This window comes from Rhopilema esculentum, chromosome 21, assembly GCF_057945365.1.
Source record: "Rhopilema esculentum isolate cy_ngs chromosome 21, ASM5794536v1, whole genome shotgun sequence".
In the NCBI taxonomy this organism is placed as follows: domain Eukaryota; kingdom Metazoa; phylum Cnidaria; class Scyphozoa; order Rhizostomeae; family Rhizostomatidae; genus Rhopilema; species Rhopilema esculentum.
The window spans coordinates 7517884-7542740 of NC_142835.1; the positions used below are offsets into that span (position 1 = coordinate 7517884).

General features: G+C 36.0%; 1 protein-coding gene across 1 annotated transcript in view; it reads left to right on the forward strand.

Moving 5' to 3' along the window:
- The window catches only part of LOC148957678 (dynein axonemal heavy chain 2-like), a 62574-nt gene that overhangs the window by 36033 nt on the left and 1684 nt on the right, over nucleotides 1-24857 (forward strand). Inside the window, exons 50-93 of the mRNA XM_089114882.1 lie at nucleotides 381-517; nucleotides 948-1088; nucleotides 1498-1656; nucleotides 2558-2710; nucleotides 3036-3124; nucleotides 3632-3833; nucleotides 4268-4325; nucleotides 4898-5064; nucleotides 5324-5428; nucleotides 6074-6169; nucleotides 6425-6517; nucleotides 6844-6929; nucleotides 7148-7278; nucleotides 7631-7780; nucleotides 8145-8312; nucleotides 8572-8735; nucleotides 8940-9079; nucleotides 9525-9654; nucleotides 9838-9977; nucleotides 10232-10319; nucleotides 10950-11072; nucleotides 11895-12153; nucleotides 12383-12669; nucleotides 13209-13373; nucleotides 14008-14500; nucleotides 14719-14868; nucleotides 15372-15504; nucleotides 15896-16040; nucleotides 16431-16630; nucleotides 17093-17219; nucleotides 17578-17663; nucleotides 17857-17957; nucleotides 18216-18330; nucleotides 18674-18764; nucleotides 19141-19266; nucleotides 19686-19877; nucleotides 20491-20682; nucleotides 21211-21282; nucleotides 22010-22122; nucleotides 22313-22370; nucleotides 22760-22851; nucleotides 23599-23674; nucleotides 23959-24075; nucleotides 24367-24516. Coding sequence (XP_088971008.1) covers nucleotides 381-517; nucleotides 948-1088; nucleotides 1498-1656; nucleotides 2558-2710; nucleotides 3036-3124; nucleotides 3632-3833; nucleotides 4268-4325; nucleotides 4898-5064; nucleotides 5324-5428; nucleotides 6074-6169; nucleotides 6425-6517; nucleotides 6844-6929; nucleotides 7148-7278; nucleotides 7631-7780; nucleotides 8145-8312; nucleotides 8572-8735; nucleotides 8940-9079; nucleotides 9525-9654; nucleotides 9838-9977; nucleotides 10232-10319; nucleotides 10950-11072; nucleotides 11895-12153; nucleotides 12383-12669; nucleotides 13209-13373; nucleotides 14008-14500; nucleotides 14719-14868; nucleotides 15372-15504; nucleotides 15896-16040; nucleotides 16431-16630; nucleotides 17093-17219; nucleotides 17578-17663; nucleotides 17857-17957; nucleotides 18216-18330; nucleotides 18674-18764; nucleotides 19141-19266; nucleotides 19686-19877; nucleotides 20491-20682; nucleotides 21211-21282; nucleotides 22010-22122; nucleotides 22313-22370; nucleotides 22760-22851; nucleotides 23599-23674; nucleotides 23959-24075; nucleotides 24367-24516 — 6260 coding nt within the window. The remainder of the gene's footprint in view (nucleotides 1-380; nucleotides 518-947; nucleotides 1089-1497; nucleotides 1657-2557; nucleotides 2711-3035; nucleotides 3125-3631; nucleotides 3834-4267; nucleotides 4326-4897; nucleotides 5065-5323; nucleotides 5429-6073; nucleotides 6170-6424; nucleotides 6518-6843; nucleotides 6930-7147; nucleotides 7279-7630; nucleotides 7781-8144; nucleotides 8313-8571; nucleotides 8736-8939; nucleotides 9080-9524; nucleotides 9655-9837; nucleotides 9978-10231; nucleotides 10320-10949; nucleotides 11073-11894; nucleotides 12154-12382; nucleotides 12670-13208; nucleotides 13374-14007; nucleotides 14501-14718; nucleotides 14869-15371; nucleotides 15505-15895; nucleotides 16041-16430; nucleotides 16631-17092; nucleotides 17220-17577; nucleotides 17664-17856; nucleotides 17958-18215; nucleotides 18331-18673; nucleotides 18765-19140; nucleotides 19267-19685; nucleotides 19878-20490; nucleotides 20683-21210; nucleotides 21283-22009; nucleotides 22123-22312; nucleotides 22371-22759; nucleotides 22852-23598; nucleotides 23675-23958; nucleotides 24076-24366; nucleotides 24517-24857) is intronic.

Sequence of the window (24857 nt, forward strand, 5' to 3'; positions counted from 1 at the left end):
AGTTTTAGTTTCAAGATTATGCCTTTTGGTGTAAACAAGACGATTTAGAGTGTATAGAACAGGACGGTTCTAAGTTGCAACTCCGAGCCTCTCGATTAATGCGATTATCTATTCCACCTTTGCGTAAGTCTTTTCAAATATGATAGACAAGGTGTGTAATCCACTAAATGTGATCAGACATAAAATCCTGTTTTTCTTGTTTATTTTCCTGGTTATTTTTACTTATCGTTACCTTTCTCTTTATGTCCAATTTTATTTTTGTTTTTCAGTCGACCCTCTAGATTTGAGTTTTTCTACAGAGGAGCGTTCTGAAACTACCATGATATTACCAGCCTTGATTGTGACCAATTCGTAAACTGATATTTTTCATTTTTTTCAAGATGAAAAACCTGATGAAAAATGGATTGTATTTGATGGCCCAGTCGACACTTTGTGGATCGAGTCAATGAACTCTGTTATGGATGACAATAAGATCTTGACCTTGATCAACGGAGAACGTATATCCATGCCGGATCAGGTACGTCGTCTTTTTTCAGTATCGTATTTCCGCTAATTAGCGCCCGGGCGCTAATATAATATTTCTCAAAGTTTGGGTGGGCGTCTATTGGAGGAGGTGCTTATGAAAGGGGGCTGTTATTTCAAAGTTCGGAAAACATACGAGACGTTAGTAATCAGACTGATAATTTCCTATTTAACGCAACGTCTTGTTCTATTCTCAAAAATTGCAAAGGTTTGTGTAGCGTCCTACTACAGCAATGTCCGGTCATCGTGATTGTTTGATCACCTTTACTCGACGTAATACAGTACGGAATTTCTGATGTAAAATCAGCGTGCCAGATATGTCTGAAATGACGTGTGCCGCAGATTGATAATGTGTAAATTTTGATAGTAAAGTGTTCATGTTTCGCATAACCTGGTGCTAAACAATGATCAACTGAATTTTCTAGGTTTCCCTGCTGTTTGAAGTAGAGGATTTATCAGTCGCATCCCCTGCTACAGTCAGCCGCTGTGGTATGGTGTACACCGATTACACGGACATAGGATGGCAACCGTATGTGGCGTCATGGATCGCAAAGAGAAATGATAAGGTTTTGTGAATCATGTATTGTAATAACTTGATTAAATGCAATCTCGTGAATCGAAGTCAAGAGTGACTGTCATTTGCTACTTTTTTATATTGGTATGGAACTTTTGGTCAAAAGTCGAGTAACAGCTTATTAAGGATTGAAGACAGATTTAACGGCTCAAGCTAGCTTTAAAGTAATCTATCGGTCCTATGCTTTTAAAATTAACGCTACGCTGTCACTGAAAAACAAGATGCAGTACAAAATAGTAATAGAGAATACTGATTCTAAGTGTTTTTCATCTAAGCTCATCTTCAGAATAACTAATACTATACTTTCTCGCTATTTCAATTATTCCGTGACTTTATCTATAAACAATTGATGTAATATTAAAGGGTTTAGAGAAATGTTATCTACTTTTTATTTCATATAGGATGCAGCAGAAATTCTGCAGAAGCTGTTTGAAAAGTATGTGGAGAAGGTGCTCACGTTCAAAAGGCATAATTGCAGCGAGCTGGTAACGACGTCAGAGCTGAACGCCGTGTCATCACTATGTATGCTTTTTGATTCACTTGCAACTGAAGAGAACGGGGTTAGTATTTTATAGTAACTAGTTGCCAACAGTAGCGACATTACTAAACCCGTTGGATTCTTTTAAATCTTCCTAGCTTACGATCACAATTGAAACTTGTGGCAGCTCCTCTAAATAAAATCTTCTTATTGTCAGCAAGTGTAGCTACTTGCCTGATTTATTACATTGTTCCACGAACTTTGCCTCTAAACGTTAGGAAATCTTGGTCGTAGTTTCAAAGTCTTTAAATAGAACTTTAAGCACCATATGAACCAAACTTATGAAGATATTCCAGGACATGGTGCAAAATATAACGTATAATAAAGTCAGGACATCTTTTTATTGGTAATGTAACTCATTGTAATGCTTGATGACAGAATGTGTAGGCAATCTAGTCTAGCGTTTTTATAAACGATATCCTTAAATGTTCTACAGCAGTGCACAAATAGCAGAATGCTTGCTTGAAAAAATTTCAAAATGCTCTGGTTTTTAATCCTTATCTAATTTTGGATTTTTCTCTTTTTCAAGGTAAGAATAATGGATAATCCGTTCTGATTATGGATTTTTTTGTAGACCATTACTTCTTTTTGTAGACCATTACTTCTTTTTGTAGATCATTACTTCTTTTTGTAGATCATTACTACTTTTTGTAGATCATTACTTCTTTTTGTAGATCATTACTTCCTTTTGTAGATCATTACTTCCTTTTGTAGATCATTTCTTCTTTTTGTAGACCATTACTTCTTTTTGTAGATCATTACTTCTTTTTGTAGATCATTACTCATTAAAGCCTCCAAAATAAATAGTTGCGTCATTACCTATTCTTGAGTCTTTCAAGATACAGGCTAATTCTCTTTTTGAAGGAAATGGCAACACTCAGCTATTGAATATTTTATTAACATTCCGATGCTCCTTTTTCCAGGTTTCCAAGAATGATCCTGATAACTACAATCGAATGATGGAATTATGGTTTATATTCTCTCTCATCTGGTCTGTTTGCGCTTCTGTTGATGAAGAGAGTCGAAAGAAAATGGACAACTTCTTACGAGAATTGGAAGGCCAGTTTCCTGCAAAGGTAGAGTAGAAAAAATTCTGCGGATTTTTGAGACATAAAAACTTCGCCTCAACTGCAGGGCTTCCTGGGAAAATTGTTAGATTGATTACATGTTTAACGGTATGAAATGGTCATAAAAACGAGTTAATGTCTTTTGGTGAATCAATCTTCCTTTTAACAGACCCTCTCTGCTTTTTGCATTTTCTTATTCACATCAGAGCAGAAAATTACTTCAATGTGCAACTTGATTCTCACCAAATGAACGTCCCATTATTTATGCAATCTCCACTACAGTCTTTGTTTATCTGCACGGGTAATGCAATTTCATTCTTTTCTCATTTCCTAGGACACAGTTTATGAATATTACGTAGATACCAAACAGAAATCATGGGCACTTTGGGAAGATAAATTACGTGCTGGCTGGCGCTATTCAAGGTAAATTAAACACTTATAACATCTTTATCCATCCTTTGCAGTCTTATTTTGTATTGAAGATGTGCGATGTGGTGTGTTTTTCTTGATTTATTTGATATTGGCACAGCGATAAGAATGTTTAGCTTCTGTAGCCTGTTTAGCAATTCAAAGCCATTGAAAAACTTAAATTCGAAGAACCTTATATTCGACATTATTTGTTCAAATGAATACATCACTTCAAAATTCTTTCATTTGAATATTTTCTAATATCCTTTAAAAATGCCAGGTTCGATGTATCTTTACTTTCTAGTTTCAAAAGTGATTATGACGAAGTAATTGTTTTGAGTAATTCCCTTTCAAGAACTTTTTCAATTTCTTTGGTTCTTACATTGTATTTGTAGGTTTCGCTAGCTATACAGCTGCACTTTCTTATAAAGACTTATTTCAACGCTAGAAATGAAAAAGAAAATGTGCATTTTTACATTCAATCTTGATTGGTTGTAATGAAAATGTTTTTCGATACTCTAGCAATGTTCCATTCTACAAAATTGTCGTCCCGACTGTTGATACACTGAGATACGATTTTTTGGTGTCAACATTGGTCAAAGCAAACCGACCTGTATTGTTGACTGGTCCGGTTGGTACAGGGAAGACCTCAGTGGCACAAAGTGCTCTTGAAAAACTTGATCCAAAGATTTTCAACATACTTACCATCAACATGTCAGCTCAGGTAAGAAAATCATCGACTTTAAAATACATAATATCCTTAATTTCATTGTTATGTATTAAATTATCTCTTTAATTTGTTAATTAACAAATTTTGTACAAGTTTAAGTATATCAGTTTATCTGATAAGGATTTTACTTCAATGTTTTTCTTTGCAAAATGTTTAGTTTCGAAGTGTCTCATTCGATAGATACCACATGCCTCTCGTTCATGTATGGTACATTAACATAATCAAACAGTTGAAACTTTCAATAAAATGTCTAAAAAGAGCTGGAGAAGGCTATGGCCAAGTGACCGAGTATAAGAAATATTTCAGGCTCTCGAAGTATTCAATAATTTTCAATAACTTTCAATATGTTGAGAGTGTTGCTGGTCTTTCTGATAAAAACCTGCATCTATTTCGTCACGTTAAAGATTCCCACTCTTTACCCATTTCAGACGACATCAAATAACGTGCAAGAGATAATTGAAAGCAAAGTAGAGAAGAGAACCAAAGGTAAATGCTGATGTAATTTTTATTTTAAGGCCAATTTTTTCAGCTATAATTGTTTAGTTAAATGATTTAGAGATAAATAATATAATGCATCGATAAACATCTTGTTTTGTAAATAGACGTAAATTTCCTATTAACAACTATGTTTCACTATTTTCTACTTTGCTTGACGATTCACGACAGTATTCTGGCAAGCCTGACCCCCTTCCCTCTCCCCTGGCATTTACACACAAAATATTACGCTGTGAAGGTATGTGCTTTAAGCTTAGATCAGAGTACAAGCCTGACCCCCCTCCCCCTCCCTTGGCATTTACACACAAAATATTACGTTTTGAAGGTATGTGGTTTAAGCTTAGATCAGGGTACAAACCTGACCCCCCCTCCCCCTCCCTTGGTATTTACACACAAAATATTACGTTTTGAAGGTATGTGGTTTAAGCTTAGATCAGGGTACAAGCCTGACCCCCCCCTCCCCCTCCCCTGGCATTTACACACAAAATATGAACGGATTTTGCACTCTCCATGTAAAATTTAGCAGAAACCTTGACATTAATCTATTGCATTTGCTCTAAAAGGGGTCTACGTTCCCATTGGTGGAAAGCAGCTGATTGCGTTTATGGACGATCTTAACATGCCTTCAAAAGATCTGTTTGGCTCCCAGCCTCCGCTTGAACTCTTACGTCAATGGCTAGATTATGGCTTCTGGTACGACAGACAAAAACAAACAATCAAATACGTAAAGGTTTGTAAAATACTATTCATTCAATCTTTTCATATTGGCTGATTAACCTGCTGATTTTGCAATGAACGATACTCTTCACAAGTTTCTAGAAAATTTCTCCCCATTGTGTATTGTCTTATTTCGCTCATGTTTGTGTTTATGACAATTTCTATATTTTTGTCGTTGTCTGGCTACATAACCTTGACCCGTGTTATTTCAAATCAACCTTGTTATAATTATTCAATAAAGTAATAATTTTATTGGCATGTTTTTTTTGCAGGATATGTTTGTTGTAGCTGCCATGGGTCCGCCTGGTGGGGGACGATCAGTAATTTCAAAAAGGTTGCAGAGCCGCTTCAATATGATAAACATGACATTCCCACAGGTATGTCGCTAATACTGATATTGCGGTGGCTTAAGTCCAGACAAATTTAAGATTTATCAGATCCGTGTTTAGGCAGGACTGTTTGCATTCTACTGGTTTTTCTAATTTTGATTTCTATACGAAATACGGTATCAGTAGTTTCCTAGAGAAAACCTTTAAAGATTTGATGCCGACTTATGTTGTTTATTTTCCATTTAAAAAGCAGATTTAAATACAGAATACAAATACAGATTTGAAAAGCAGAGCTATATCCTCGAATGTGTACCTTATTATATTTTATAATCTTGTGGAGGGTGCTTATTCAAGGAAGAGGGGGGCTGATAGGTTTTTCATTGTTTTCCCAGATCGCATGTAACCAAAAGAAAATCAGATTATTGGGAAAATCAATTCGATCGAAACTTTATTACAAAAGTGAATGTTAGCTCTCTACTCAGGGTTGATATTAATTTCAATTTCTTTGTTTTCATTATAACCCTTATTCTCACCATCTTTGTCATAAGTTGTCAACGTTCATTGTCTTAGTCAATACTTATGTCATGTTAGTATTCTGTAAAATACACGTCATTGATCTCAATTCCTTGCTTCATATATTTGGATGCATTATGGAGATTTACAAGCGATAATAAGCATTTTTTTAAAAATCAGGAGAGTCAGATCAAACGAATCTTTGGTACTATGATCAACCAGAAACTTCAGGATTTTGAAGAGGAAGTTAAAGCCACCGGTGACGTCATCACACAGGTACTTATTTGTGCTCCGTTTTCAATTGTTTCGTCGCTCTTCTTAACTTGGTTTTCAGTTATTTTATCACTCTCGTTGTTTTTGCAATACAAATGATCCTAGCTAAGAGCCTTTCTATCCATATGTGTATATTTTAACTTGAACTGCATATTGCAAGACTGCCTCTCATGTAGCTATCCTTTTTTAACTTTCCGTTATAAGGTCCTGATATCAAATGGTTTTTAGCTTTCTTTGATTTATGATTATTTTCTCTAGGCTACCATTGACATTTACAACTCAATCGTTCAAAAGATGCTGCCCACTCCTACCAAGATTCACTATCTCTTCAACTTGCGAGATATTTCAAAGGTATTTAAATTGATCTTTCCTAATGCATATATCCTTGCCCTTCTACGTTCATATATGCAGGGCCCGCACCACAGGGAGGACCATGCCTCCCCACTTTTCGCTGGATAAAAGATTCAAATCGTTCAAAACTATTTGTTTATTTCAGCTAAATCAGCTACAGATATTCATTTATAGTTCAATATGAGCCGATTAAAACTTTGCTTGATCAAGCCAAGAATGGTGATACGCGTCTTATTGGCCTCATGTTGACGTTAATTGTTGGCAGTACTTTGTGTTTAGTACAAGGATGAAATGCATGATTAATTCGACTGGAAATTCTCTTGTAGGTTTTCCAAGGTCTCCTGCGTGCTAATAAGGATTACCACGATACCAAAAGTGGCATTGCCCGGCTTTGGGTGCACGAGTGTTTCAGGTGATTAACAAAGTTAAAGTTTTGGTTGTAAAGTGAATGTGATTAAGCCGATAGATCATTTGTTTAATGGAAATTAGTAGTTCACAATAACAGCATAATAGCACAACGCCTCAGGATAAAACATTGAACACGTAAATATAATCTGTGTCACCTATCCTTCTACAAATATATCTCAAATGTAAGGATATATATAATCAAAATTATCTTTAAATTTTCAGAGTTTTTGCTGATAGACTTATTGACGAAAATGACAAAGAATTGTTTGTTGGCTTTCTCAGTGACAAACTGGGCACAATGCTCGACTTTTCTTACCACAATCTTTGCCCCAATAAAGTCCCTCCAATTTTCGGTGAGTAAATTTTTAAAATCTAAAGATCTCTCAGAGGAATGTGTTTTTTATAACAGTGTCTGGGAAATTACTATCATGTGCTTAGTTGAAAGTTTGACCTTGTGAAAATTGAAGTCTCAAGTTTTTTGTTGCAAGTTCTTAGAATGTTCCTCTTCTTTATTTACACTTTTTGCAATAAATTGTCAAACCGTTGCTTTTATTTTACCTTCTTAGTATAAAATTTGAGCAACCGTAATTTTTTATCACTGCAGTGTATATCTTTTGAACTAATGTCCTCAGAATATTGCACAGTTTTTTCTAAAAACATTAATGGTTGTTATACAAGACTATACCTTCTCTGTCCATTCCTAAGGTGATTTCATGAAAGAGGACGGTGTGTATGAAGACCTTTTAGACTTCAAAGCCTTGAAAACGCTTATGGAGAATCAACTAGAAGATTATAATATGGAGCCTGGCATTATTTCTATGGACTTGGTTCTATTCAAAGACGCCATCGAACATGGTGAGATTTTCGTGACATTGGCATCATCTTTTTCTTGTATTTTTATTGTTTTGTTTGATTTCACTCTGCTAGATGGCTTGTGTCGGCTGGCAGGTTGATGAAAATGACAGAAATTCTCTCATAGAGACCCTTTAGTCGTTCCCCTTCAGGTCCTCATTTCTGTTTTGACAACGAATATTTATGTGTTTAGAGGCGCCTGTGAGATCTACCTATCAACTTACAGCTTGAATGAATATTTTTTAATATTGGTAACATCTAGTAGATTTCGATAAAACCAGTTCTTGTATATTTTTGCAAGTAAGGTCTTTATAAATCCATGCTCACATCCTTAAACCGATTTCCATGTCTTCTATTCTCTTTCTAGTGACTAGAATAATTCGCGTGGTTGGTCAACCCAGAGGCAATATGCTCTTGATTGGTGTTGGTGGAAGCGGCAGACAGAGTCTCGCTCGGCTGGCCTCGTACATCCTAGAGTACAAGGTTTTCCAGATCGAGGTGACGCGACATTACAGGACAAATGAGTTCCATGAAGGTGAATCTTCCTGTTTAAGACATTGGAGTTTCTTTCGTAGCTAAGTGGTGATAAAGGCTAGTTAATTGTGGGCCTGCTATCTGCTGATCTTCTCAAATTATATAGTTGTATTGATTCCTTATTGCACAATTAACCTGAGGTGGAACATATATTTGTACCTGGCTTGGCATCACTACCTTTTGTTTGATTTGCTTCGTTCTTAGTGTGCTTTAATTGAAATTATTCTGATTCAAGATTTATATCTCCTTACTCTATTTAGACTTGCGAAGGCTCTACTATCAAGCTGGAGTTGAAAACAAGCCGAGCGTGTTCTTGTTCTCCGATACTCAAATTCTGGATGAATCGTTCCTTGAAGATATCAACAACATTTTAAGCAGTGGTGAAGTTCCAAATTTGTACAAGAAGCCTGAAGACTTTGAAGAGGTAGAAATGAATATCATTTTCTGTGATTTTACTTGTTTGTAATTTATCCAACTAAGCTCTCCACTGTATTCCAAGATTCTTCGTAAGTATGAATTTCTTTGATACAAGAACAATAGCGCAGTGTCATCTCTTCAAATAAAAACAATAGTTAAACAGAGAGGCTCTAGTTCTTGTACCTAACACCTTACCTATGTTTTTCCACAGGTTAGGACAGCCCTTGCTCCTGAAGCCAAAAACCACAATATACCGGATACACCAGAGAATATTTTCAAGTTCCTCATCGAGAGAGTCAGAAGCAACCTACACGTGATTCTTTGCATGAGTCCAGTTGGTGATCCCTTCAGGTAACTTTGTTAGTGTTAAGATCTTCTTCAGACTTCTTTTGAACTTTGCTATCGAGTCCAAACTCTTTACACACAACCTCCATACTGCATCTGAGGAAGTATTTTATTATGAAACTAGAAAATAAACAATAGCTTCTTAAGCACAGTTTTCATGTATTGTTGTGCTGAGCAAGAATGATTTTCCTGATGTTGTTTTGTATCTTTGCCCCTTTGAGAGGAAATTGATATGCTATTTTTCAATTAAAAAACAAAACCCTTATTCGTCTTTCGCCCGTCAGTAAATTTATTTACTAAATATCTGCCCATTTTTGCTAGGTGCGAGTAAAGAACTAAAGTGAATAACGCAGGAAAATTTGTCTTTCGTGGGTTAATTAATTCTCTAGCTATCAGAAATGTTTGTAGATGTATTAGTTGTATTCTACGTTTTTCCGTCTCTTTATTGCAGAAATAGACTCAGGCAATACCCCGCACTTGTCAACTGCACTACAATTGATTGGTTCAGTGAATGGCCCGCCGATGCACTTTTGGAAGTGGCAGAGAGATATCTTGATAAAATTGCGCTAAAGGATGAGGAGGTCTGTACTGTGGAAATTATGTGTACCTTTTGGACATTGTCCGCCGCTTTGAATTCTGAGTGATGGCGAAAGAGAATCTTTTAGTATTAAATGATATGTTTTTGTTTCGCGCTGTTTCGAAAGTATATATTGTATCTCTATTCACTCTCAATTTATTAAACCATTGACGTCATAATATTGTAGGAAAAGGGAAACGTGGCAAAGATTTTCGCAATAATTCACCAATCTGTTGTAACGATGTCAAAGAAGATGCTTTTCGAACTGAAGAGACACACGTATATCACACCAACGAATTATTTGGAGCTCGTATCCGGATATAAAAAGTTAGAGTTTTTCATTTAGCTTTCTTCTTTATATCGCTGTTCTTTCTTTTTAAGATTTTTTATCTATTTTTGATTCAATTCTTCTTTTATTTTGTTGCAGAGCTTCCTTTCTCTATTCTTCATCTATCTCTAGCAAAAGTCTGTTCTGCTTCCTCCTTCTTGCGTTTTTCGATTATTCTATCAAAAGAGCTTAGCTTATAACGTTTTTACAAGGTGCCCATTGTAATGCTTACTGACATTTTCTCGATTTACAGCTTGCTTGCGGAGAAGCAAAAGGAGCTTGGAGATGCAGCCAATAAACTGAAAAACGGTTTGGAGAAGATAGACGACACACGGAAAAAGGTCTGAATTTATGGATATTTTCCCCTGTAGCAGTTATTGTCGTGCTTTCTTTATGTAACAATTGAAAATTTTTCACTCGATTTGCTTTTTATAGTTAGCCCTATGGCATGGAATGCTTACAAACTAAGTCTCCCTATTTTGCTACATCATCTATCATTACGGGAGGTATTTCGAACAAAGCACGTAGCAACTTGTTACAATAAGATAAGTGTTGGTGTAGAAAATTAGTCGATGAAACAGGTCGAAAGCCTCCTTTTTTCTCTTTTTGGAATATTTAAATTAAATTTATGACCCTGACAACAAACCAAAACTCAGATTTTGGGATAGTTGGAGGGTCAAGGTAGCCAACCTTCTGATAGAAGATGGTACCTGATGATGATAAATGAAACTTACCCTTTTCCTTCAGGTATAATCTTTATATTTCACATCATTCATTCGTATTATATAGGCAAAGACTAGAGATTTTGCTTGATTCTTGGCCTTGATTCATTATAGACTTGAATCAATTTTTCTTTCCCTTACTTTTCCCTATTTAAAATCTATACTGTATCATTGATTTCTATCTTAATTTTCATTGCTAAAGCGCGTATGATTGTGTATCATCCTTAAATTGATCTGTTTCTGTATCAGGTGGAGATCATGTCAGTAGAGCTTGAAGATGCCAAGGTGAAAGTAGCTCAGTTTCAGAAGCAGTGTGAAGACTTCTTGGTAGATATTGTGCAACAGAAGAGAGAAGCTGACGAGCAACAGAAGGTACGTTGTAGCATTGCCTTCCTGTTCATTAACATAAAATAGTTTATTAATTTATGTCTTATCGAGTATTGAGATCTGTTCGTTTTTATGAAACAAGTAATTGAAGTGTCGCTTCATTAAGAATTTACACATTTCATGTTCATGTTCAGAAAACATTTCATGAGGGATTTTTGTAGAATGATGTCTCGAATTGTTGCTTTCAGGAAACTTTTCTTAGGATGTTTTAGTAAAAAGGCTGCTAACAATGATTTAAATATGATATCTCTATGTAATAACATAGCATAGGTCATGGCTTGATAAACATCTTCTTTACTCAACGAGAATTAAACCTTATACTCAGAAGAATTTACATGATATACCGTAAATCCTCGAATTGCCCCCCCCCATCGAACACCCCCCCCCCCTCGAATAAGCCCCAACCTTAGAAATACAAATTGTCAATAAGCCCCCCCCCCCTCGAATAAGCCCCCACTGCTACTGTAAATTATCGAATTGGACCCCACCATTTGTTGATTTTTGCCATCTGAGGTTGCCTATGGCGTTTTATTGAATTACCACAACAAATTCATACTTTTGGTAGTAATTAATTAAATGCTCATAAAGAAATTCCAGCAAAAATAAACGCGGTCTTTTAATAATGTCTAAAATAATTTTATAAGCCCCCTCTCGTATAAGCCCCCCCCCCCCTCGAATAAGCCCCCATCCAAAAATATCAAGAATAAATAAGCCCCCAGGGGGCTAATTCGAGGATTTACGGTAGTTAAAATAGAGAGCTTTTATGGGAAACCTAATTTCAAAATAGTTGATAATAATTTTTTCTAGATAATTGCAACAAGAAGTGAGCGAATTGGTGAAGAAGAAGCCAAGTGCAAAGCGATAGCAAAGAATGCACAGGAAGATCTTGACGAGGCCTTGCCTGCCCTAGCGGAGGCTGTTAAAGCACTGGAATCTTTGAATAAGAAAGATATAACAGAAATCAAGGCATATGGACGACCGCCACCACTCGTTGAGAAGGTCATGGAAGCTGTGATGGTACTTAAAGGCAATGAACCTACCTGGGCAGAGGCAAAGAGAGTTCTTGGTTCGTTTTCAATTTTATAGCTAACGTTTTAGCAGTATTGGTAACTTGTATATATCTATAAGTAACATTTTACGAATTTTCTGATCCTTTGTTTTCCTCAAAAAACTTGATAGATAAAAGCCCTCTCTAAAAATTGTTTTTTCAATTCATGACAGTCTTTACTGTGTGCCAAGCCTCAAATCGTTCACAGCTCATTCTTTCTTGAAGGTTCTCGTTTCGTTCCCTACAGGTGAGCCAAACTTTATCAAGCAACTTATAAACTATGACAAAGAAAAAATGAGTGACAAAGTTTTGAAGCAGATTGGAAAATATTGCTCGCAGCCTGACTTCCATCCAGATATTGTCGGCAGGGTGTCACTAGCCTCTAAGTCGCTCTGTATGTGGGTACGTGCAATGGAGGTTTATGGAAGAATATATAGGGTGGTTGAACCAAAGAAGCAGCGATTGGCAAAAGCCCAATCAGAGCTAGAAGAAAAGCAAAGATCTTTAGCAGAAGCCAAAGCAAAGCTCAAAGAGGTTTGTCAAGTTGTTTTTATCTAGAGATGTTTCCTGTCTTCTTAGGTGCTTTGCAAAGTTTTTTAATCATATCATTTGTCGGTTGATGCTTCTGCTTTCTGTGCTGATCTTTGAATTTTAGCTAACTTGAATGCAGGTTATGAGAAGGTGTTGACGTCCACTCTTATACAAAAAAATATAAAATTTTGAAGAAAGAAGCTAAGACAACAGTTTCTACTAGAATTTTATCCGCCTGCAATAAAATCCTTTTTTTTGTTTTCCTTATCGTAACATTTTACCGCAAATTTTATTTCAGCATTTCACTAGCAGGTAATATTTTGCTATTTACGTCATGGATCTGCAGCTAAGACAAATCTTTATCAAATCTTTTAAGTTCTTCGTAATCGTCTCTAAATTTGTCAAAACTGCTTAAGATGACACCAAGGGTAATCGGCAGGGAATATTAGTTTTTCAAAGGTTTACAATGATAAGATACTTATTCATTCTCGTCTTCTCCACTACGGACTCTATATTTAATCATTTTTATTCAAATTAATCAGGTCAATGACAAAATTGAAACTCTGAAGGGTAATTATGAAGAAAAGGTTGCGCAGAAAGAAGAGCTTGGCAATAAAGCAAAACTGCTACAGCTGAAACTAGAAAGAGCAGGAAAGATTGTTTCTGGTTTGGGAGGAGAAAAAGATCGATGGGAGGCCAGTGTTGAGGTGTGCTATCGTCCTAATTTCGTCAAATATTGCTTAGCCAAATCATGTTATCTTTTGTCAAGTCATAACTTCTAAACTGAATGAAAGTCAAATTACGAACTGTTTTGTATGTAAAGAGCATCTCTGCTTTGCACTTGGAGGTAGGCTCTTCTTAAAGTACTTGTCTTGCATCAAGTGTGAACGGTATAAGGCAGCACCATTCGATGAAAAGTTAGGTTTTGCTCAAACGCTGTGGCTACGGAGCCTTGTCTACACAGGTAAAAGGTATCCAGAGTAGAAAGCAGGTGCATAAAAAATAGATTAATGTTGTGACTGGGCTGCAGGAGAAATAGTTTTTGCAAGTGTTGCTTTTGGATCTGTTTGCCTTTAAGAATAGATACGGAGTGCATGTAGCAACGTAGAAGTTAAGTCTTATCTTGAAATTTGTAACGCAATTACGTCAAGAGAATCAGCTAACCCAGGGCCCTTTTGTTATGCTTGCTTTCAGTAAATTTTGTTCTTGCTAAACAGAAATGGAATGTTTGGTAAATTCTTCCATAACTATTTAAGCATTCTGTATCGTAAATTCTTAACTAAACGAAATTGGAATTTACTGTTCAGAATATTGTGAAATTTTTGCTTTTTGTTTTGAAAGGTTTTGGAACAAAACATTGGGTATCTTACTGGCGACTGCCTTGTAGCCGCTGCATTTTTATCGTACGCTGGCCCCTTTTTGTCACATTACCGAGACGAGTTGGTGCAAAAGACCTGGCTCGCACAAGTTCGTCTTCTCCATGTGCCCTGCAATCCAGAATTTTCATTCGCCAGTTTCCTTGCCAAGCCGACTGCCGTTCGAGAATGGAATATCCAGGGACTGCCTTCTGACTCGTTCTCCACCGAAAACGGTGTCATTGTGACCCGAGGGAATAGGTGGCCACTTATGGTCGATCCCCAGGGACAGGCAATTAAATGGATAAAGAACATGGAAAACAAGCAAGGTCTCAAGGTGATTGATTTACAGCAGGCAGATTATTTGAGAACATTGGAAAATGCAGTCCAATTTGGCAATCCTGTTTTGCTGCAAAATGTGCAAGAAGAACTTGATCCATCTTTGGCCCCGATTCTAAACAAATCTGTAGTCAAAAGAGGTAAGAATTGTCAAAATGTCATTTTTTAACTTGAGACCTGATCGTATATGTTAGAAAGACCTGATCGTATATGTTAGAAAAATATGATTTGTCGTATACCTGAAATCGCATTTTTCCCTATTTTTACATCGTCGAATTGAATCTGTTGTAAAAGTTTAAGGGCCGTTGTAAACATAAGTTAAAGTCCGCTTTGATTATTTTTCCGATATTCTTTTTAGGAGGGAGATACACCATCAAACTTGGGGACAAAGAAGTAGAGTATAACCCAAAATTCAAGTTCTACATTTGCACAAAGTTGTCTAATCCACACTACACTCCAGAAATATCAACGAAAACGACGATTGTTAATTTTTCAGTGAAAGAGCAAGGTAGGTATATCACAATAACCAAGATGCATATTTAACTCACTGAATATCTTTGTTTAAGAATATTTTCCTTCTAAATATCTTATTGAACTATCCTCCACTTTATCAATTAATGTTTCATTCATTCATCTATACATTCATTCATTCATTCATTCATTCATTCATTCATTCATTCATTCATTCATTCATTCATTCATTGATTCATTCATTCCTACATTCATGTTTTTCATTCATCTGTTAATTCATTCAGTCGTTCATTTGTCTATCTTTTTCATTGATTCATTTATTCCTTCTTTTTTCCTACGTTATCTCAACTCTAACAGTAAAAGTCAATGCAGTTGTACCAGCGTTTCTTAAAAGGGATATAATTAATTTTTGGTTTCAACTTCCGTTTTAGTTTTCGCCAAGAGACCACTTACTTGGCTTTGGCTTTATTTTCATAAAATTTCTCTGTTCATGTCTATCGCCATTTCATTCCTTTATCTATTGATATATTTTTAATGTAGGCCTAGAAGCGCAACTACTTGGTATCGTAGTCAGAAAGGAAAAACCTGAACTGGAAGAGCAGAAAGACAGTTTGGTGATAAATATTGCTAAAGGAAAGCGAAAACTCGAGGAGTTGGAAGACGAAATTCTCAAGTGAGTAATTTTATATCCGAAGCATGAAGAGCCCCGTTTCTCGTTTCTACCTACTAGACAAATAAAATATTCTTGGCTTAATCAATGAGAGGAAGTATGCAAGTGATGATCATGGCATCATTAAGTACAGAGCAATCTTGTTGTAGTTTAAATCATAAATGCAATGTCATGACATTTGCTTTCAAAACGAAGAATTTTTTTCAATCATTTTTTAAAAGTTTCGGAGATGACCAATGAAAAATTGTTTACTTTCTTGAAAGTTTACTTTTCATCGTGTTCTTTCGGGACCCTTATTCTAACGTTTTATGCTCTAAGGAGTGTCAGACGAAAAAGCTTTTAGCCAATATGTTACAAAATGTCTGTACCGCTAAAAAACTATTCATACTTTCAGACTGTTAAGCACAGCTCAAGGTTCATTGCTAGACGATGAACAGCTGGTGGACACATTGCATTCATCAAAAACAACTTCAACGGAAGTATCAGTTCAACTAGCAGACAGCGAGCAGACTGAAATAAAAATTGATGCCGCTAGGGAGGTGCGTTTATTATTCATTCAGTACCCGTCTTTTCTTCATTCTAATGCTGTTTTTTTCCATCAATTAGTGTTGGGTAATCACGACTGATTTACTTGGCTTTTGTTAATATCTACTCCATTATTGCACTAAGATATAAGGAGTTTGTATCGATTTGCCTAAATACTTTTATGTTCTAATAAAAAATAATACTAGTTTCTGTATATTATTCCCTGTTGTAAACAGCAATATGAATATCCTATCAGTTGAATGCAATTTTGTGCTAGACAGCAAGAAAAAGTATACACGTATTATGTGCCAAATTCAGCTCTGTTTATTCTAAAATTATATCGCTCTTTTGCACTCTTTGTGTTGGACAAATATCACTTGATTGACTTGCGTTTTTCCACACAGGGCTACAGACCATGTGCACAACGGGCGTCTATATTGTTTTTCGTTCTGAATGATCTCGGCAGAATTGACCCAATGTACCAGTTCTCACTTGACTCGTACATTGACTTGTTCAATAATTCTATTGATAAAAGCAAACGCAGCTCAAAGTTGGAAGAAAGGATACAAAATCTGAATGAGCACCACACATATGCTGTATATAGGTAAGTGGGACAGTCGTATACATAGCCGTCTATGCTTGGCAACACAAGCTACCTTATTGCTTAAGAAACTAGGGTTCTTAAAACAAAGAGTTTCTAATTACCCATTTGGTGACTGACTTGGCTTTTCTAATCATCTTGTTGGATGTTAAATTCTCATATATCAAATTCACCCACTCTAACTGCAAACCATTTCTGATTTAAGAAGCAAATGAGCTAGAAAACTCTCGCATTACAGCATGTCAAAGAAGGGTTGTAAAAAAGACAGTATAAAGCCAATCCAGTTTTTGTTACTTTAAACGTACGCTTTTTACCACTTGTGTATACAGTACGGATCTAAGTTGCAACTTTGAGTTTCACGCTTGACGCAATCATCAGGCATATGTGTACAGCCCTGCCCATAAGGGCATCGAGCGCTATATGACATACCGGTAGAAGAGTAATTCTCATTGGTTTATTTTTAAGGTATACTTGCCGTGGACTGTTTGAAAGACACAAGTTGCTGTTTTCGTTCCAAATGTGTGCCAAAATACTGGAAGCGGCTGGAAAACTTAACATGGATGAATACAATTTCTTCTTAAGAGGAGGAGTGGTAGGCCCAGTTTTCATTCACAATGGATCTTTCTTTCATTATTTTTCAAAGTGTCTTAGCCGTTTAATTGCCCAGGGCCTAGGATTTTTATTTCTTTTTTACATGTGTGTAATTCGCAGATTTGCTTCAATTAGTACTGTCATTTGCAGAAAACGATATCCTGAAATGAATTTTGAATTTGTTTATGGGTATGTCTTATCATTCATCATATAACTTGGTCAGTAAGAAAAAGGAACGTATTAACACAATTGTTAAACCTCTTTATTGATTCATAGGACAATGGTCTAATCTATCGGCCTCTTACGATGAAAAGTAGGCTAGAAATATAATTATTTTTTTGAATAATGAATTTTGACAGGTTTTGGATAGAGAGGAACAAATGGATAATCCCTGCTCAACCTGGCTCTCTGACACGGCATGGGACAATGTGACCGAACTTGATAAGTACGCCTAGCTTGTAAATATGTTATATTTTTAGTTCTGTTCACGATTCATGTTGTCATCATTGGAATTTTGACAAAGTATTAACCGATGCTTAGCACTGTTTATCACTTTTTTAATGCGTTGAGAGGCAGTCGCTCGTTTTCTTACTAACTCTGAATTTAGCTCTAAGATGCTTTTTATTTTATTACTCTAGGCTTGCAAACTTTAGAGGAGTCGTTGCCTCATTTGAGCAATATCCGCGTGATTGGAACATTTGGTTTACCAATGCAACACCAGAAACTGCACAGTTGCCAGGTTTGCAAGTTCATTGCAAAATCATTTTCGTCGTGGTTATATTTTCAATTGACTGGCTAGAAGAGACCCGTTGATTTAATGTTAACGATTGGTTTTGTAATACCACCGTTATTTCTTTGACCTTGCCTCTTTCGGTGGTCGTTTATATGTTCGTAATTATCTCCGAAATTCTGCGGATGAATTGTATTGTATTCCTAACTTAAAGTTAAATATTATGTTGTATTTCCTCAGATATTAGTGAATAAAATTATTTTGCAGGAGAATGGGAGAACGCGTGCAATGAGTTGCAAAGAATGCTGATCGTCCGTTCCTTGCGACCTGATCGTGTATCGTTCTGTGCTACCTCATTCATTGTGAACAACCTTGGGTCCAGGTGAATTTATATTTTAAAATTGCATACTTGTCTTGTCAGGTACACACAGGCAAAAGTCTGTAGACACTCAATCAAAAACAATGGCCTCCGACCGACACAGGTTTGAAAGCGAAAAAGGGGGCCAACGGAATATGTAACACCGATAACAAAATATTTTAAAAAAAGAACTATTGTTTTGCAAAAAATTGGGAGGGCCATGCCCCCCGGTCCTTCTTCGTTGGAGGCACTGAAAACCTTACTATAGTGCCTTCAAATTGACTTACTTCGAATGTTTATCCTCAAAAATTTTATCTTGACAACTACCTGTACTGGTATTAGCTGATCAAATCTCTTCTTTATGCAGATTTGTTGAGCCGCCAGTCTTAGATATGAAAGCAGTGCTTGAGGATTCTACTACCAGAACGCCTCTCATTTTCGTCTTGTCCCCTGGTGTGGTAAGTTGGATTATCTTTTTTAAACTCGCTTTGTTTTCAAAAAGTATATGTTTACCATAGAGGCATGAAAGTAGCAGGTTGAAGGTAGCAATCTTTCTACCCTCTGCAAAATGAAAACATTTCTTAGAGCTTCTTAGAGCTCAATATGCCCAAATTTGTGTTCAATTTTCTGAATCTTTTTTATGTCTTCTCTTTTTGGTTCAATATGATCTAATCTAGTCTTAATAACTTGACATCTATACATAGTGTACCAATTTTGGCTCTTATGGTACTTTGTTAACTTCTTTCCTAACAAAGCAACTTTATTCTTTGTCTTCAGGATTATAAATTTATTCAAGAATAGGATTGCTAAAGACAACTGCCTTTCTTTTTACAGGATCCGACGAGTGCATTGCTTCAGCTGGCTGAGACATCCAATATGAGCAACAAGTTCCATGCATTGTCTTTAGGCCAAGGCCAGGCTCCGATCGCAACGAGAATGATCAAAGAAGGGGTTCATGAGGTATCAACTGTCTTACATTCTCAAGCCGAATTTCTATGGCATGCTTTCTTAGCTAATTGATATGCATAAAACTCTTCATACTGTTGAATTAGAGACGTATGAGCAAGGAGACACAAGGGGCACCATGGTTCCCCAATTTTTGCAAGTACACTTTTAGGTTGCAATCATACGTTCTCGGTGCCCTTTTTGCCATAACACTTTGTGACCTGACCGACCATGTTGAGTGATCTTTCAAAAGCCCTACCCCTTCAAGTTATAAATACTTTAATATGTTAAATTAGTCTTTCTACGATTTTTTAATCACGTTCTTAGGTATTTGCTAGGATTTTTGTATTACTATAGATCGTAGACCAAACTTTCGAAAATTACACCCATTTATTTCACCATAAAAGATTATCTAATTCATCTTTATTTTTCAGGGAAACTGGGTCTTTTTAGCAAACTGTCATTTGTCACTAAGCTGGATGCCGCAACTGGACAAGCTAGTCGAGCAACTGCAAGTAGAAAAACCACATGATGACTTCCGTCTTTGGCTTAGTAGCAGCCCACACCCTGATTTTCCAATATCAATTCTGCAATCGGGCATCAAAATGACCACAGAACCGCCAAAGGTAGCAATCCTCGTTTTGAAATGCTGTGTTAAGATTGAATATGAATTCAATTATAGAGCTGGGGAATCACTCCCCTTTGCTTTCCACTTACCCACTTTCCCACTTTTTTTATTCTTTTGAATTTTTTTCAAATGATGTTTTACAAAAAGTGCTCTTGATCTTTCGTCATGAATCATGATGTTCTAAAAATCCTTGCATTAAAGAGCCGGATCCTACTTTTTCATTAAGCCAAAAGGGTACCCTACGTTCCTAAGAGTCTACCAAGGAGAATTTCGCTGCATTCGTTTTTCGAATACCCTCTATGCTGGAATAAGGAAAAACATTTCCGCGAAACGTCAAATGAATGTATAAAGACTGTTGCCTTGGAAAAGCAATATTTAAGAGTGCTGCTTGATCAATATGTAAAATACGAATTTTCTTGGAAAAAGACACATGTGCCGTTCCCATACGGAACTTATATTTTTGGCTCTCTAGACTGGCCTTTTTTCATCCAAAGCACCGTTCCATTCAAATAAAAACTATAGAGCACTCCTAGGCAATTTCTGAGCCTATAACAGCTATTTTGCCTCAGCTTTTCCATCCAAATAAAATTACACATTGCCATTTCTTCCAGGGACTTAAAGCAAATATGAAGCGTATGTACCAGCTTGTCACTGATAATCAGTTCGCAAGATGCCACCGGCAAGACAAGTACAAGAAACTGCTGTTTGCACTTTGCTTCTTCCACAGCGTTTTATTGGAACGGAAGAAATTCTTAAACCTTGGTTGGAATATCATGTACAGTTTTAATGATTCTGATTTTGAGGTATTTAGCACTCTTGATTTCTCATTGCACCCAGCTTAACAATTGCCTGTTTTTACAGAAACTTCCAAAAGCTGATAAAATAAAGACGTTTTAGATGGTTTTAGGTTGCGACTTCATTCCAAATTATGATTTAAGACGAGACTGTACAGTTTCCAATACACGATTACGTTGAAATACGTTAGCTCTTTTTGACACTGCCATTATTTCATTACAATGAGAGTGAAAGGCAGTAACGGTTGGGTGATCCAAGTATCTGTGAAACAATTGTAATTATATCACGTTTAAGCAAACCTTGTCGGGTGTGTTCTGCATTCGAGTAAATCAACTTGTTTGAAAGAAAGAAGTTCTTTTGTTTTTTTTCTTTATGAATTTGCGACCATTAATCTCTGATGAATTGATTGGCAGTTTTAGGCGCTTCTAAGCCATTCTGATACTTCTTGTCAAAGAAACTACTTTGAATATTCATTGGCAATTTTTCTTCAAAGATTATATATCTCTTTTGCTACATTCAGTCTTTTCATTGCTTAGGTATCAGAGAATCTGCTCAGCATCTATTTGGATGAGTACGACGAAACACCATGGGATGCGCTGAAATACCTGGTACGTAAGCCAACAGGATAAGTTATAAAAGGAATAATATTTGCTGAAGTAGAGTAGATGTAGCTGCCTGATAGTGACACTGTTAAGGATAAGAGCTGTTTTGTCCAAGGGGTTTTTTGTTTAACTTCCAGTTTGGCCAATTATACGACAAATTTCTTCCTGTCTAAGAAATAGAAAATGGGTCGTGTTAGAAACACGGAGGAGATGCCATGTAACGAGGAGCTTAGCTGTAATCCTTGCCAAAACACTTGCAAACTTCTCCATAATTTCCAGGCAGCCCCCCTTCCTACAAAACAAGGTTTAATATTTTTATGTTGAGGCTTTATAAACATGCTTCTTGATGTGCCAAGTTTTCCTGCAATCAAATAAAAACAAAAATTTGCTAATCGACAAAGGGGTGGGAGGGGGCTTGTGCTGTGTTAGAGGTTTGACGTAGAAAGAGCGCCCTATTGCTATTTTCATGAAGTTTTGGCAAGGATTGTGGTTACACAACAGCAAAATGGAACTTAGCTACACTTGCATGCTTTCCCTTACGTTTGGATTTTACAAAAAACGATCTTTGCTTGATAAGTTCATTTCGTGATGATGAGAATGCTAGAACGGTTTCTTTTAAAGTAGGCATTCACATGATATTATATTGCTTAGTCCACCACACACCCTGAATAGGCAATTATTTCGTAAGATTGATAGTATCATCTCCTAACGATTGCATTGATCGTCTTTGCAGATTGCGGGGGTTAATTATGGTGGACACGTTACTGATGATTACGACAGACGTCTCCTACTTACTTATATAAATGATTCCTTCCACGATGGCTGTATCAACACACAGTTCTACAAGTGAGCAATTTTTGCAATTTAGATAATTGCCTTATATATAGATATAATTTTTTTATGTTTAAAAAGGCTTTTTATTCAAAGTAAAAAAGGAAAAAACTTATAGGCTTAATAGATGTATGTCTTTTATTGCCACTATTTCCAAAGTTTCAAAGTTTTTCAATTTTGCTAATTAATTTGATTTTTTTCTTAGATTATCTGGCTCGCCACAATATTATATCCCAAAAGATGGTCCACTCCAAAGCTACAGAGTAATATTTATTCTATTTTCTATCAACCATGCCTATAATTCTTGTTGTTCTGTTATTTCTTAAAAAATTTAATTCTGGTTTCCATCAACATCTGTCTTTTCTAAGGTCTGTCAACATCTGTCTTTACAGCGGTATGATCATCTGAACAGTTTCTACGAAACTAGGCCTATTAACTCGCACTCTTTCAAACATTGCCTGGTATGCTATTGCACTGACTTAACACATTGCATTGCTGTCAAGAGGATTCTTTTGCAAAGCATGCGCTATACGTAAAAAACTTCTTTAAGAGTAGTAGTGTGCTAGAGAAATGTGAAATTTGGCTGAAATTTGATATCTTTTATTTTAATCTATTATATAATGTTAATTTTAACACTTATTGATTTTTTCAGGAATTCATCAGTATGTTGCCTAATGTTGACACCCCAGAGACATTTGGGCAACATCCAAATGCAGATATTGCCAGTCAGATAAGAGAGACCCGGTAATCCATACAACAATTTTTTATTTTTCAGTAAATTTAATAAATGCTATTTACAAGTGAGGCCTTTTCTGTTCCGTTCCTAATTACAGGAGAGAATCTTTTCATGCTTCTTGCTAAAAAGCTAACGAATTTGACCGATTATTTACTTAAACAACCGAAGTATACAACAAATAAATTTAGTTCATTAGTGTCATTTAGGCCATTTTTTCTGAGAACATACGAAGAGTTATACGTCTTTGTCTATTTGAACCCGTTTTGATTATGTTTAAACATCGAAGAAATAAAATTTGTTATTAAAACGAGTTCGTTCAAGTTAAGGTTTTTGCAATTCTGAAATTGTAGGTCAGGGAGATTAATTGAAAATGGTCTAGATGTCATTGCTAGAAGGTAGAGATTCTGGTCTGGAGTCTGAGTTTGAAAACAAAAGCGTGATTAATAACCTGTGAGGTCAATGAAAATGTCAACAATGAATCTAAGAAAATTCCCGGAAAAGCAATTGAGAAAGGCTGCTTTTAGAAAAGGAAAACCTTTTGATTGGATTTTGAAAGCAGGAAGATTTCAAACGTATTCGGATAGCATATCCAAAAATATATTGGGGTCGCTAAGGCAGGGAGCAATTCTTGATAGATATGCAAAGACATTACAAATTTAACATCATATCCACTTTGTATTTGATTTGGACATTTCATGACTATTCTTATAATTTCCAATCGATAGGAGGTTTATCTAATATTACTTTGATTGCAGAAATCTCCTTGAGACATTACTGTCATTGCAACCAAAAATAGCCACAGGTGTGCAAGGTGGTAGTAAGGAAGACAAGGTTTGTGTCGTTATCTTCGAAGTCGAGTATTTAAAGGAAATTCTGTGATGTTGGTTATAGGTTGAGACTTAAAGTGGTGTCAATGATATGTTATTTATATCAAAGTAAGGATCTTTCACTATTTTCACTGGATACATATGCTTTATCTTAACATGGGTGATAAATGCAAAGAGTTTTATCAGTTCTTCTGAAAAAATTGCAACAAGCCATAATCTCTTGTTTATTTCTACTGTTTTTAAAGTGAGAATTTTGTTTTCATTCACTTCTGGTCCTTTTTTATTCAGGTCTTGGAGCTGGCAGCTGATGTTGGAAAAAAAGTGCCAGATCTAATTGACTACGAGTTGACCGCGAAAATCTTGTCTGAGGATCCTTCCCCACTCAATGTCGTACTTTTGCAAGAGGTACACAATTGCATTGATATATACATGATTACATACTTCACTGTGCATCTTATCTGTTATAATTCTTTAGTTGTTCTATTCTTTTGATTACTAATTTGATTATTGAGATTCAATTCCGGTGGTATAAAGTTTTCTATTTTCATTCCTGAATAATGACGTTTTTTCACGTTGGAAGGTATGCGCTTTTTCCTTCGACAATTTCCTCAACATAGTAAACTTAAGTTGTTTTTGTCCCCAAAAGATTGCTTTATTCTTGCCAAGTCATCGTAATACTTTAAATCTTACACGTAGATAACAAGGTATAACAATCTTCTGAGCACAATCAAGAAATCGCTTGAAGATCTGGAGAAAGGCATCAAGGGATTGGTTGTGATGTCATCAGATTTGGAGAACACTTTCAACTGTATTTTCGACGGACGCGTTCCACCTCTCTGGGAAAAGGTTGTCATATTGAGTATTTAACCATTACTTTTTAGTTTGCTTGCATTCATGCTTCAGTGTACGCTTCTAGGTTGCAAATAAAAATCCAGGACACAAGCAATACAGTTTTCAGATGAATTTGACGAACCGGCCAACTCAGCTTAAATTAACAGACACTTTTTGGCAGAAACTTGATAAATGCACCTAATAAGCTTATCGCACAGTCTTTTGATGATCACACTAATGAAATAATTAATGGGAAAATATTTTTTCATTTTGTTTAATTTTTAATCACTGTCCGCTTTCTGGTTACCATAAATTTTTTGCATTCCACCACAATTGGCGCGGCTAACCATCCATAA